Here is a 14,751-nt window from a genome sequence, read left to right on the forward strand (position 1 = left end):
CCAGGGAATTTTTTGGTTTCCAGGACGTGTACTGGACATAGGCGATTTGCTTTGAAAAACAAGTTCAGTCAAAGAGATTTTTTGTTTTCACGTATCACTTTAATTGCTATATATTTCTAGAGTTCTAGTCCACGCGGATCTTTAAAACTCATTGGTTTTTGTTAAGTTTTTAAATGTAAAAAAAATAGGTATTTTGCGTGTTCCGTTAACCGTTATGGAAAACTTTTTTTTCTTTTTCTCAAATTTTTATACTAGATTAACATAATTGCTGGTATTTTATAGAGAATTTTTTTTTGCTATCATTTTCAAAAAGTGAATTATTTTTGAGTAACTAATAACTCTTCTATTAATTTAAAAGCTGGCATAAGGGTGGGTGAACTCACGTAAATACACTTTGGGCCTTATGTTCGGCTATTGGGTTTGTAGGAAATAATCCATTTTACGGTACGTTTAAGCCAAACCATGGAGCCAGGTTTTGGTATATCGGTCATAATTTATTTGGTACAATTAGATCTACAACCATCGATAAACAAAAATAACCCTGGCATCCCGGCATGCCGGCATCCACCAATTCAGCCATTATTCAGTTTCATCATCACATTTTTCATAATATGTTCATAATACAGTCTCGAGGATGACCCAGAAATTGTTGCAAGTGATGATTTGCTGCTAGTTCCGGAAGTGGATGAATTTTTTAATGCATCCGTTATAGAAACCTCTATTTCAATCAGCCATTGTGATAGTCATCTAATTAGTCAGGGAGGTATGGATATCACGGCTGATCCCGAAACAGAATTGCGTCTTAATTTTTTAAAATTTGCTTCTGAAGCAATAAGTATGCCTATTAATGACCCTGTTCTGCTTGATTTTGGCAAAAAGTTGCGTGACCATATTCCAATTGTTTAATTTCTTTTGCTCTGTTTGTTTTTATCATTTCATAGGTTCTTATTCATTTGTTATTCATTGTTTCTAGTCTTATTTCTTTTTATTCTACACCTTTAATCTTTCCCGCACGTTTTCAGTACTAATATTAAAAAATTTACTTCAACCCAAATAATAATAAGATTCAGCCAACACCTTCTACTTACTACTAATTCATTTGACCAGTTATGCGGCCATCCACTTATACGACCGCCTCACCAAGTGGTCGTATCATTGGACCGGTACTGTAATATAAACAATTCTCAGCTTATACGAACGAAGAATCTTACGAAGACGTCATTTAATTTGCAAGTCGTTATACGGGATCCAACACTGAGATTCTGCATCACAGTCAGAAACGCTACACATACGCTATTGGTAATAACGGTATAACGCACAAGCAGCTAGAAGTTAAACTTAATTGTTAAAACAATATTTTACAGCCTAAGCCCAACATTTAAAACAATCGCTTTAAAAGATGAACTGGGGGATTGCAAAAAATACACCCTGCCCCCACCTTGCCCTGTCGTGTCCATCACCCTGTCTACTCTACCCCTTAAAAACAAAAAAAAAACAAACAAAATACACGTTACCAAAATTAAAAACCACCTATTGGCGGGTTAACGGGTTTTTTGTTTATTTTTTCTTTAAGAGGTTGAGTCACAGGATCTATTAGGCCTATTTGCTGTGCTAGATAGGAGAAACCAGCTCGCTAGAATTACGTTTACATCAAAGGCATACCCCACACAGCACACTGACGTCTTTTGAAGAATATTTATTCATCTTAACGGCACTATTTGGATTTCTTTATTCTTTCCTGGAATCCTACAATGAACAATTTAAATTCGATTTTAGCAGGTGTTGATGTTCGGCAAAAACTGCTGTAATACACGAATTGTTATGGTCACCAAAGCTCTCATTTTTTGCGTTCATTGGGAAGACTTTTTGCTCCATAAAAAAAACGCTAATAATATAATTCTGACATCAGATTCGAAAAAAAAACAAACAAATAGAAAAGAAATCATGTGGAAAGTTCTTCGAACCGGAGTTGAACCTTGACCTATGAATATCTTTGAACAACGCCACAGTCCACCGCTCTACCAACCGAGCTATCGGCTAGACATAAATCTTCAGATTCAGTTGAGAACTAACAAAAGAAATGGTGTGCGTGACAACTGAGCAAACTTCAGTAACCGCTCCCGAAGGGAAACTAATTTCTAATGAGTCACCTTAACCACTAGGCCACATCTGCTGTTAGTTAATGTGGGACTGATTGATGAAAATCTGCTATAACTCAATAACAGCTGATTTACTTCAATTGGTTTTGATATAAATCTTTAACGTGTGTGTCAGAAGAGGGATTCGAACCCTCGCCCAGAGAACTGGACTACGACCTGAACAGCAGCACCTCGGACCGCTCGGCCATCATGACTGAACCACTTTGAATAATTTTTGGGAGCGGTTCCCTGTATTTCGCTTACATTGTGATCATGATTTTATGGCTACGCGTATGTTAACAATTCTATAAATGTCTTCAGTGCACTGTCCCCTCTATGACAATTGAACTCATGACCCCTAGTTAGCCAAATGTTTACAAGACTAGTGCTCTGCCACTGAGCTAAGAAGGCTGGTAGGATCAACTCGCAAAGACATAGCTATCCGTATTAGGTGGGTTTTGGTTTACTTAATGAACATGGCCAAATATGTGGAACGCTTCACGATTTTGCGTGTCATCCTTGCGCAATGGTCATGCTAATTTTCTCTGTATCGTTCCAATTTTAGTATATGTATTCCGTGTAGAATACAGTAACAATAATGCCGACCAAAGCTTTTGTACCTCTTATTTTTCAAGTCCAAGGCAAATATCATAAGTGAAAACAACATATGCTCACCGACTTAAGACATACCTTTGTCTTCATTTTTTCAAAGTAACAGACAAAGCATTGTCTTAAGATTCGGCTTTTTTAAATACGATATTATTCCTTCCGCTAGTGATTGGTAGCTGTATTTAAAGTTGACTTATTCATATTTTTGTCATTATATTGTCACGCGGTAAATTGTCGTCCTTTATACGATTTACTGTACGTGGAAGTTCTCCTTGTTTTCCCTTACTATTCGTAGAAATTCTCCTTGTTTCCCCTTGTTCTTAAACGAGAAAATACATTAACGTGATCCTTACGCTTGTTGTTCTCCGAACAGCACAAACGTTCTGTTGTAAGAAAAAAGGGTAAGAAGAGGAAGGCTCAAGGCGGTTAGACAGAGAGAGTAGGAGGGTGCAGTTTAGTTGTTTTAGTGTGACTAGTGGTGGGATTGTCGAGTTAAGTCGACAGTGGAAGTGTTTTTGGGAGTCTGCGCTTCTTCGAAAAGTGCGAGCCAGCTTTCAAAATTACATTTATTGAGACTGAAAACAGCCTAAGTGATTGCGCCCGTTTACAACGTGACATTTGGTGGAGATGCAGGGTAGAAGCTGCTGATTTTACAGCTTTATTCGACCACACAAGAAGACCCGTTAGTCAACATGGAACGCAGAAGAGTACAGTTTCGCGTTGAGGACATGGAACGCAACCCAATACCTCCTTTGGTCAGAGCTCAGCTTTCCCCTGATCCGGAAGTTGTGCGTCGCGACGGAAGACGTGTTAGAGAACGAGAGCCACCCATCTTTCGGAGCGACCCAAAGGAAGATTCCGTCGACTGGTTGTTTCGTTTTGAAGAAATATCGTCCTACAACCAATGGACCCCCCAACAGCAGCTCAGTAATTTTGGAATGTTCCTTGAAGGTATAGCACGACGCTGGTATTTAAGTTTAGCGCCACGACCCACCACCTTTACTGAGATCCGTGACAGATTTCTTCTTGCATTTAAACCGCCGAATTATGACTTGGATTTGGAAGCCAAGTTACGCTCACGTGTACAGGGTGAAAATGAACAAGCAATAAGTTACTGTCATGATGTTATTTACCTTTGTTCCTGTGTCAATCCGCAAATGAGCGAAGGTACTAAACTACAGCATTTGCTACGTGGGTTAAAGGGTTCATTGGTCAAGAAAGTCTACCCATTTCTTAAATCGGATGAACATAATGTTCAAGATTTCATGAGATTGGTTCAAATTCAATGTCAAGCCGTTTTATTGGCTGAACAGTCTACTGCGGAAATATCAACGGGTACCCCTTTAATGACGCTACAGACCCACCTGGCCCCTCCAAGTTCTCCTTTTGTCACCAAAGAAGAATTACAACAGTTTAAGAAAGATTTAACTTATGAATTACGCGGAGAATTAAATTCAACGCTGAAAGATCTAAAAAAAGAGGTGAGCAGTGATCTTAAGGAAATCGGAAGAGAACTCAGCCTCCAGGTCCGTGATATGTTCGACCGACAAGAAAGCCGAAACAAAAGCCCAACCTACAAAAGGACAGTTGACGGACAACCTATTTGTTTTGGTTGCAATAAATCAGGTCATATCAACCGTGATTGTCCGGACCTTAATGAACGGCCTATACGGAAGTGTTTTATCTGCGGAAGCCCTTCTCATTTAGCGAACAGATGCAGTCAACCTCGTGAAAAGAGAACCCCGCTATCTCCCAAACCCACAGCTTCGTCAAACTAACGCCGGTGGTTCAAAGGGATGATACCAGCAGTCCGGTCTTCACAATTCCCTCACCAAATCGTTCTAAATTAGTGTTCAAAAACGTGTTGTGCAGAAACTATTCCATGGAAGCAATCATCGATACTGGATCTGGAATCACCGTCTTCTCCCCCCAAATGTGTCACTATCTACAATTACCGATCAAGAAATGGTCCGGATCCAACGTTTGGTTAGCGGGAGGGAAGCAAATTAGCGTGGAAGGTGCCGTTGATGCCGAGATCCTGATCGACAATGTGTCAGTGTTTGTTCAAGCAGTCGTGTTCGAAATCAACGGCTATGATTTGTTGCTAGGCAACGACGCTTTACGTCAGTTAAAAACGATCAAGATAGACTACGCTGAGGATGAAGCCACCTTCGAATTGGGAAATATTGTCATAGAAGATCAACAGGTTCCGGAAAAAACCAATTTTATTTTTTGTAGGGAATCTTGTCAAATTCCTGCTCATTCCGTCGCAAGAGTCAGAATCGGATACCAATTTGGGGTCGGGAAGCCCGAGACTCTTAAGATGATAGAACCATCACCAAAAGTCATGAAGGACAAAGGATTATCTGTAGGGCGATTTTGCTACTCTTCTGATTCGCTACCCGAGATCGTCCATCTTGTCAACTTTTCGGACTCTCCTCAGTGGATGCAAGAAGGAGTCACACTGGGGAAAATTTGCAACGCCACAGAGTCGGTCGGTATACAGGTATCCACCGGAGAGGAGAAACTCGACTTTGACCGTTCAATCAACAAGGATTTGTCGACGGGTGACCGCCATCAGTTCAAGGGTCTTCTCTCTAATTATGAACGTTGCTTTGCTACGTCGGATCGTGAACTGGGATCATCAAACCTGGTTCAGCATGAAATCAACATAGGGCAACATCCGCCCGTCCACCAGCCTCCTTATAACAGCGCCTGGAAACAACAAGAGATAATCGACACGCAAGTGGAACGAATGTTGGAAGATGATGTCGTCGAGCCCTCACAAAGTCCGTTTGCCGCCCCAGTTGTCTTGATTCAAAAGCCAGACGGAACGTGGCGTTTTTGTGTCGATTATCGGAAGCTCAACGCCATCACGATCCGCGACACCTATCCTCTGCCCCGAATAGAGGATGCCCTCAGTCGACTGGAAGGATCGAAATACTTCTCCATCATGGACATGCAAAGCGGCTACTGGCAGGTGCAGATGAAACCCGAAGATAAAGAAAAAACAGCTTTTATCACAGCCAACGGTCTCTATCAATTTAAAGTGATGCCCTTCGGCTTGACGAACGCTCCAAGTACGTTTCAAAGGATGATGGATGTCCTTCTAGCCGGATTGAAGTGGAGTTCTTGCTTAGTCTATTTGAATGACATTGTGATCTTCTCTGGAACAATTCCCCAGCATCTAAGCCGACTCGAAGCCGTTCTCAAGTGTCTTGCAAAGGCTAATCTCAAATTGAAATTATCCAAGTGCTCTTTTGGTGCCACTAATCTTAAAATTTTGGGTTACATAGTCAGCGGTGCTGGAATCTCGCCAGACCCAGCTAAAGTGAATGCCGTATCCATGTTTCCCACACCCGGCTCAGTTAAAGAAATTCAGAGTTTCATCGGACTTTGCTCCTATTATAGACGTTTTATAAAGAATTTTGCCGTCCTCGCGCGCCCTTTAATTGAACTTACGAAGAAAAGTAATTCCTTTCAGTGGACCGCTGAGCAACAGAAGAGCTTCGACACACTCAAGAATGCCTTGATAACTCCTCCCGTTCTGGGGCACCCGAATTATAATTTACCCATGGAAATTCATTGTGACGCGTGTGGCTTCGGAATTGGGGCAGTACTCGTCCAGCGACAAGAGGGAAAAGAGAGAGTTCTAGCCTACGCCAGTCGCCTTTTAAGTCCGGCGGAACGCAACTACGCTATCACGGAACAAGAATGCCTCGCTCTGGTCTGGGCCGTCCAAAAGTTCAAAATCTTCATTTGGGGAACTCAGATCAAGGTGGTCACCGATCATCACGCCTTATGTTGGTTGCTGCGAAAGAAAAATCTAGCCGGCCGACTAGCTCGATGGAGTCTCCAGCTGCAGGATCTTGACATCGAGGTGATACACAAAAGTGGCAGACTTCATACTGATGCTGACGCATTATCTCGTCACCCAATTGAACCTCCGGAACCTGAACTCGAGATACCCATGTTGTTGTGTGAACCTTCATCTTTGGCTTTACCTAGCCTTTCCGATCTTCCATTGCTGCAGCAAGAATGTGTCTGGTGGCGACAGATCATACAAGGGCTTAAGAAAAACAATCGAGATTATCCTACCCGTCGGCTAATCCGCCATTTCCTTCTAAAGGGGAATGTTCTCTACCATCTTTTCATCCGTCATGGCCGAGCCTTTCATCGACTCTGTGTTCCGTCGAAACTAGTTGACCAAGTCCTTCTTGCCTGCCACGATGATGTAACTGCCGGACATTTAGGAATGACCAGGACTCTAAGTAAAATTAGTAAACGTTTTTTTTGGCCTAAAATGACTCAACGAGTAACCAGCTATGTTAGATCGTGTGAAGAATGTCAAACTAAGAAGAAACCAAAAGAACGACCTGTCGGATATCTAGAATCCATTCGGATTCAACAACCCTTCGAGAAAGTCGGACTTGATTTAATTGGACCCTTCCCACTTTCGGAGTCCGGGAATCGACACGTTATTATAGCCGTCGACTATTTCACGAAGTGGGTGATCGCGAAAGCTATTCCAAAGGCCAACTCAGCTGAGGTGGTTGATTTCTTCATCCAACGCGTGCTTCTTCAACACGGCGCGCCCCTTAAAGTGATAACGGATAGAGGACGAAACTTATTATCAGGGTTCACTGAAGATTTGTTTCGCGCAATGCAGACAAATCACCTAATCACCACCGCCTACCACCCACAGTGTAATGGACTAGTGGAGAGGTTCAATCACACGTTTGCTGAAATGCTCTCAATGTTTGTTAACTCGAAACATTCCAACTGGGACAGTGTGATTGACCACGTCGTGTTTGCGTATAACACCAGTCGACAGGAATCTACAGGGGAGACGCCTTTTTTCTTACTATACGGAAGAGAAGCAGTTTTACCCATCGATGCAGCTTTGGGTAACAATCCGAATCCTTGTCTTGATGACGATCCCCTTCAATTCATCAAGACTCTACCAATTCTACGAGAACGGGTGAAAAGAAGGATACTCCAGGTTCAACATCGACAACGGAAGCGATATAATCATCGTCGTCAACAGAAAACCTATGCAGTAGGAGATGTCGTCTGGGTACATCGGCCGGTACGGAAAAAGGGGCGGTCTGAAAAGTTGCTCCACTCTTATCATGGACCATTTGTGATAATTCAGAAACTCTCCGAGGTCGTCTATGGTGTTAAGAGTCAACGAGGACAGAAAACAAAAACTGATCGTGTTCATGTGTGTAACCTTAAGCCTTATGTTTCCCGAACTAACGTTCATAAATCACCTACCAATCCTATTCCCCTAAATCCCAGCCAGGAGGGCGATGCGATCGTCGCGGAGGTGGACGATGCGATCGTCGCGGAGGTGGACGATGCGATCGTCGCGGAGGTGGACGATGCGATCGTCGCGGAGGTGGACGATGCGATCGTCGCGGAGATGGACGATGGGATCGTCGAGGATGTGGACGAAGCGGTTGCCAAAAACAAACCTGAAATTATCCAAAACCCACCAACCCATTCCTTCTCAGTCCCACGTCTCATCTATGACAACCTGCGATCAAGACATCACTGCTGATGGGTTCAGAAAAAATTTATCGTAAAAAAAAAAAAAAAAAAAAAAAAGGAGAGAATAATTTGTTCATCCACTAGCTTCCCTTCCCCTCACATTATTTTTGTCTTCAATTTATCCAGTCCAATCGTTATTTATGACTAATCTGGGATTTTGTGTTCAATTGCTTTGTTTTGAATTTCCATGTTAATTCTGTCAAGTTCATATGGCTAACAAACATGGGATTATGGGAATCATTACCCTTCCTTCCTCATTTATGATCGGGACGATCATTTCAGTCGGGGGGGAATAATGTCACGCGGTAAATTGTCGTCCTTTATACGATTTACTGTACGTGGAAGTTCTCCTTGTTTTCCCTTACTATTCGTAGAAATTCTCCTTGTTTCCCCTTGTTCTTAAACGAGAAAATACATCAACGTGATCCTTACGCTTGTTGTTCTCCGAACAGCACAAACGTTCTGTTGTAAGAAAAAAGGGTAAGAAGAGGAAGGCTCAAGGCGGTTAGACAGAGAGAGTAGGAGGGTGCAGTTTAGTTGTTTTAGTGTGACTAGTGGTGGGATTGTCGAGTTAAGTCGACAGTGGAAGTGTTTTTAGGAGTCTGCGCTTCTTCGAAAAGTGCGAGCCAGCTTTCAAAATTACATTTATTGAGACTGAAAACAGCCTAAGTGATTGCGCCCGTTTACAACGTGACAATATGTTAAGTTTAATTTTTTTTGCCGGCCTTACCAAGAGGTCTGATTCTTTCTTTTGTTTAGACAAAGCATTGTCTTAAGATTTGTCTGTTTTAAATACGATATTATTCCTCCCGCTAGTGATTGTTAGCTGTATTTAAAGTTGACTTATTCATATTTTTGTCATTATATGTTAAGTTTAATTTTTTTTTGCCGGCCTTACCAAGAGGGCTGATTCTTTCTTTTGTTTAGACAAAGCATTGTCTTAAGATTTGTCTGTTTTAAATACGATATTATTCCTTCCGCTAGTGATTGGTAGCTGTATTTAAAGTTGTCTTATTCATATTTTTGTCATTATATGTTAAGTTTAATTTTTTTGCCGGCCTTACCAAGAGGGCTGATTCTTTCTTTTGTTTAGACAAAGCATTGTCTTAAGATTTGTCTGTTTTAAATACGATATTATTCCTCGCGCTAGTGATTGGTAGCTGTATTTCAAGTTTAATTTGTCATGTTTTTGTCATTATATGTTAAGTCTAAGGTTTTTCGGCCTTACCAAGAGGGCTTATTCTCTCTTTTTTTTAAGACAAAGCATTGTCTTAAGATTAGCCTGTTTTAAAAACGATATTATACCTTGCGCTAGTGATTGGTAGCTGTATATAAAGTTAACTAATTCATGTTTTTGTCATTATATGTTAAGTTGAATGTTTTTTCGGCCTTACCATGAGTGCTGCTCCTGTTTGTTTTTTCTTCAGACATAGGCAAGTCTTAAGTTTTTTTCAATAGTTATTTAAAATTAAATTTTAAAAGTATTTATCAATTTCATCAAGGAATTTTACAAATATTAATTTGAAATAATTTATGATTATAAATTTGTGAAGTCAAGCAGTCGACATTTTTTCCCCTCCCCCTCCCTAGACGACGAATTCGACTGCGCTGATCCTTTCGGCGAGCTCCGGAAGCATTGCTCGACTTGGCGGTATGGGCAGTATGGTTCAAAACACGGTCTAACAGGAGAGGTAGACTAACGCCATAAGAGCTTTTGTGTCTCAGTAGGGTGGGAGGGTTATACATTTATTTTATCCCTTTTCAATTCACAGCATAAACGTCCAAACGTTTATATTCCCTTTCATAATTTTCTAAAAAATGTTCTGTTTTAATGGTATGGGTGTCATTTAAAATTTCAGACACAGCCTTATCTTAAGTCGCAGAGCATATGTTGAGGGTTGCACATTTTGAGAATTTTTTTCTTTTTAACTTAGCATTTCTTTAAAAACTTCTCAAATCCAAGAATCTTTCATTTAAAAAATACTTCAGACAAAGCAACGTCTTAAGATTTTATCTATTTTTACGAAAGCGCTATTACCATGTAATTTTGGGGATTATGCAAATTTTTACTAACTAAGAATTTTTTTAATTAACTAAGCCAATCTTCATAAGGAATCACAATCGGAAGCATCTAAATTAACTCTAAATAGTACCGAAGTAGAAAAAATTATGTAACTAAACAAGGAAAATCTTATTTTTTTTGTAATTTAAGTTTTATTTAATCAAGAAAAACACAAATTATTTCTTTTTTAGTCAAAAGATCTTTATTGTTTAATATTAAAAGCCAAAAAAGAAATTTAAAAATTTCAGACAAAGCCTTTTCAGAAGAATTACCTTGGTGTTTCGATTCGTTTGTTCGGTTGACGTCTCTCAAGCACCACAATTAGTTATTATTTTAATTTTGCAACGGGACGGATCAGAGAAAAGGTTCTCTTACTTTTATTAAATACAATATTGCTTTAAAAGAGTCGAACATTTATTTTTCATAACTTTTAGTAAGAATTATGCAATTTGTATTCTAAATTATATTGCAGATTCATCATCTTCCGAATAGCTAGATGAGCTTTCTGTTTCTTCATCAGAATATTCGGATTCTGAGAGAGAATCGTAATTGTCTTCATCAGATGTGTCAAACTCAAATTCTGGTTCAGAATGATTTGTTTGTGTTTCACATACGAAATCTGAAAAATCCTGGTTGCACTTTAAATTAAATGTTGTTAGAGCCATTTGAATTTTTAAATTAAGATGATGAACTTCAGAAACTTTCATGACGGATTTCCCTTTCGCAAATTTCTCGTCTTCTCCGGTATGTTTTTGACTTGGTTGTTGTAGTGATGACCGTTTATCAATGAGGAATCGCATGTAGTTTATCATTTCATTCTTACTCAATGTAATTTCCTCCCTTGCTCTTTTCAATAGCATCCAACAATCAACAATATTATATTTGTCGGCAAGGGAAACTGCAAAAACGACGAAATGAAGTTTTTACTTAAAAAAGTACAATTTTTTTTATTTTTACGTGTGGGAAAGTGCGTGTCATCCCGATCCAGAACTGTTTCCCAAGGAAAGACACCTTCATTGAAATCCTCGTAAGAAATTGGAAGCGTTGTATCCTTAGAATTAATTAATTCAATCGTTTCCAAAGCCTTTCGTTTAGTTTCCGTCAAAACCCGCCTTAATTTAGTGCGACTCTTCGAATTTTCTTTTTTAGTACAAGTTCGATACTCTGAGTAAGTAATGCGGTCTCAATTTATTTTTTGTAATATACCTGCTTCTTTAGAGATAAAAAATGGAAGTAGTCTTTAAATGAGCATGTAAGCCCTCCAGCATTCTTCTCAGTGTATCAACTGTAGTCTTTTTGGTTTTTCTTTGGTCAAGAATTGCCTTAGCTTTTGTCTCCAGCTCCTTGTGAATCAGTGGAAGATCATTATATACGAGGTTATGGGTTTCCAACAATTTCTCGAGTTTTGGAGTGCCTTGTTTGATTTCCTTTCTTGCCTAAGAAATTTTCGTTATTTTCAAATAATTATTCAACCTGTATTGCAAAGTTGTTTACTTTTTCTAGCTTTTTGCGTAGAAGGAAATGCATATTTTCAATTTTACCCCAGTTCCAATAAAGAATAGCTAATGTTAAAAAATCGTTTCTGTCTAAATGAAGTAAGAGTAAAATCGTTGAATTAATAGTTAACAATGCAACAATGTTTGCTAATAAATACAGTAAGAAGCTCTATTACTATGTTTGGTCATATGCTTTAGCACATAAGCATATAGATACAATTTGGAGAAAACTTGCTCGTGCTCTTCTCCTCCAGTTAAGCCCATTCCAGTTGTCCAGCGGGGATTCCATAAAATCTGTTTTGTACATATATATTTCAAGCTTGAGAGAAGACTTTGCTTCATAATTTATTGATATAATACCTTGCATGGCAATTGATGTGCATTCTTATGCATGATAGGCAAGATTCCTGTCATTTCACTTGTTAGATTACGGTATTCAGGAAAATGACGAGCCACTTTTGTTTTCATCCATTTCCAGTATTGGCATACCACGTCGTAGCAGAAGAATTTGGCGTTACTTTTCATGGCTTCGTTGTGCATAAATGCAGTATGGGTCCACGATTCACCTTTAAACATGTTGATTGCGTATGGTACAACGCAGTGCTTGCAAGAGCTAACGACGAGCCCAGTCTCGTCATACTTCTTTTGTTCATTGGAGTCTTCTCTTGCGGCCTTAAAAGCCGATCCCCCACACATCTGTTTCTTTTTGTCTACAAAATAAGATATGGGAATTAAAAATACTATAAAATTATGATTAATCATATCGTAGTCCAGCATGTCAAATCAAGTAGTTTCAAATGAAATGTAATTGCGTACAGTAGAAACTTTGTTGTAAATCCTTTGACGGAAATTTTCAACTTCTGTATCGGATTTGATAACTAAGTTTCCAAACCTCGCCTGTGGCTGTTCCATTCTATTGAAATAATAAAACTTAAGACCAGTCTTTGTCGTGTTTTCTTGTACACGCATCTTACGTTCTTTCGTTTTCTGGATTGTGCACTTTTCCAGCCGAGCTTAAGCGCCTCAATTTTACGATAGCGTCAGAAGATCTGACTAAAGGTTCTTTCCCACAACTTGGGCAATGAGTTTTGTCTCTTTTCAGCACTTCTTGGTCAATATAGTGGCGACAGGTTTCCCACTCTCTTTCCGCAGTAGTAAATAACGGTACGTTAATCGGTCCATTCTTCCAAATCAACCAAATCATAATTATAACAATTGAATAAATTGTACTGCTTTGTGTCACGTACCCGTCCATATTCTTTAGATACGTCTTCAAGAGTGCGAGCGTACATGTTCTTTGAAGAACCTGGACACTTGTGGGAAATGTGATACCCTAATAGAAGTGCCTCTTCTGAAAAAGATATGTAACTTTCTCTGATAAACTTGCAGGGAAAAAACCAGAAAATATATAGTCGTCGATAGTGGCTTTCCTAACAGTATGGCAACTATCACAAACAAAATTAGTTCCCTTTAACAGAAACCGACCTGTCCAATTATTTTTTAAATTATTAGATAGTCTTTAGAATACGGTCTACATTGAATGTTATTTTTACCTTGCTCAGTGACAACCACGATTGATTCTGTGAGATTGGGTGTAAGCGACATCGATCCAAGGCAGTTTACATCACAGCATTTAAGAGGCACAAAGCATGGTAAACAAACATCTGTAAAAGAGCATAATAGTTGAGAAACACGTGTGTCTGAATTTTTATTTTTAGACAGATACCTTTTGTTATAATGTTTCCTTCTTCATCGATAAAATGATGGGGCTGTAATGTTTCCAGGGTTTCGCAAGAACACAATAGTCTTCGATGAAATGGCATGCTGGAGTGTGTGTTTGCATCACATTGATGGCAAAGGTGTCTTTTGCAGGTCATACATCTCACAGCGTAGAAGTTCAAATCACCATGACACTGGTCACATTTTGAATGAAATAGTGGCTGTCTTGATACATATTCTGTAAAAATTCTTCTTCTAGCATGCTGTCCCCATGCACCAAATGTTTGTCGTTCTTGCCATGTTCGATGTTGTCTTACCTGCATGCTTTCTAAGTCGTTTTTCACTTCTCTTCTTAGCTTATCTGCAAAGATACAATTTCACTTTATTTATATAACCAAAATAAAATTGTACTGGATTTTCATAGTAACCAAGATCTTCAAGGCTGATAGCTGATGGGAATTCATCAGTCGCTATGTCATGTGCTGAATGATGGGTAGTGAATGATGAAACAGTTTGTGGCTGTTGTACGGATTGCGAAGAATGTTGAAGGGAATCACCACTAAGAGTTGAATTTTTTTTTTCTTCCTAGTTTTTCCAAGATAAGTAAAAGTTTTTCCAGCAGTGGAACTAGACTTTACTTTTACATTGTTCTTCGACTTGGAAAAATGCTCGGATGAATGATGATACTTTCTTTTCCTCTTGGGATAAACATTTTTCTTCTTTTTCTCTTCTGTTGATGAGGTTTCGAAATCACTTTCCACATAATTTTCCGACTCACTCAATGAACTTACTTCTGCCATGACAAATTACGTAAAAATGTATGGTGCATTGGTGCGCCGTTTGTAGCAGCGAAATACAGATACTTTTTTCGTCAATCCAACCTTAGTCTGCTATCGTCGTCTGCTTAACACCGTTGCTATGCTTTCTTTTTTGCTGTGATCTTTTTTTAATTTAATGAAAAATGCTACCTTTTAATTGCAAAATAAATCAACCGAAATAATTAGAATTATTCTTTAATATTATTTTGCATTTCCCCCTTTTTTTACATAAAACCCATGAAAGTTATTCAAACGGATAGCCACCTAGCGGTCCAAAACATAGCCACATTCACTCTCCCCCTAGATGGCTAGGGATAAGCGCTGAGCGGCTGAGCCCTATCATCTCAAACGAAGCG

General features: G+C 39.3%; 1 protein-coding gene, 1 non-coding gene and 1 pseudogene across 2 annotated transcripts; all 3 read right to left on the bottom strand.

The window, feature by feature from the left end:
- Positions 1 to 2,620: 2,620 nt before the first annotated feature.
- Positions 2,621 to 2,726, bottom strand: LOC116933064. Its single transcript, XR_004399881.1, has one exon. It is a non-coding gene; the product is annotated as a U6 spliceosomal RNA (small nuclear RNA).
- Positions 2,727 to 10,758: 8,032 nt separating this feature from the next.
- On the bottom strand, positions 10,759 to 11,630 carry LOC123474453. The gene is made up of 3 exons (XM_045176665.1): positions 11,621 to 11,630; positions 11,320 to 11,544; positions 10,759 to 11,260 (listed from the first exon to the last, which is right to left on the bottom strand). The coding sequence occupies exons 1-3, from the start codon at positions 11,628 to 11,630 to the stop codon at positions 10,824 to 10,826; spliced, it is 672 nt and encodes a 223-aa protein (XP_045032600.1). The 3' UTR covers positions 10,759 to 10,823.
- On the bottom strand, positions 11,594 to 14,497 carry LOC123474376 (annotated as a pseudogene).
- Between the last annotated feature and the right edge of the window lie 254 nt (positions 14,498 to 14,751).

Source organism: Daphnia magna, linkage group LG7, assembly GCF_020631705.1.
Source record: "Daphnia magna isolate NIES linkage group LG7, ASM2063170v1.1, whole genome shotgun sequence".
In the NCBI taxonomy this organism is placed as follows: domain Eukaryota; kingdom Metazoa; phylum Arthropoda; class Branchiopoda; order Diplostraca; family Daphniidae; genus Daphnia; species Daphnia magna.

What these genes read in the sequence shown, in the direction of transcription:
- LOC123474453 (XM_045176665.1), bottom strand. An exon ending in TGACACGCACTTTCCCACAC is followed by an intron (nt 11,261 to 11,319) that starts GTAAAAATAAAA and finishes TCGTTTTTGCAG; the next exon opens with TTTCCCTTGCCGACAAATAT.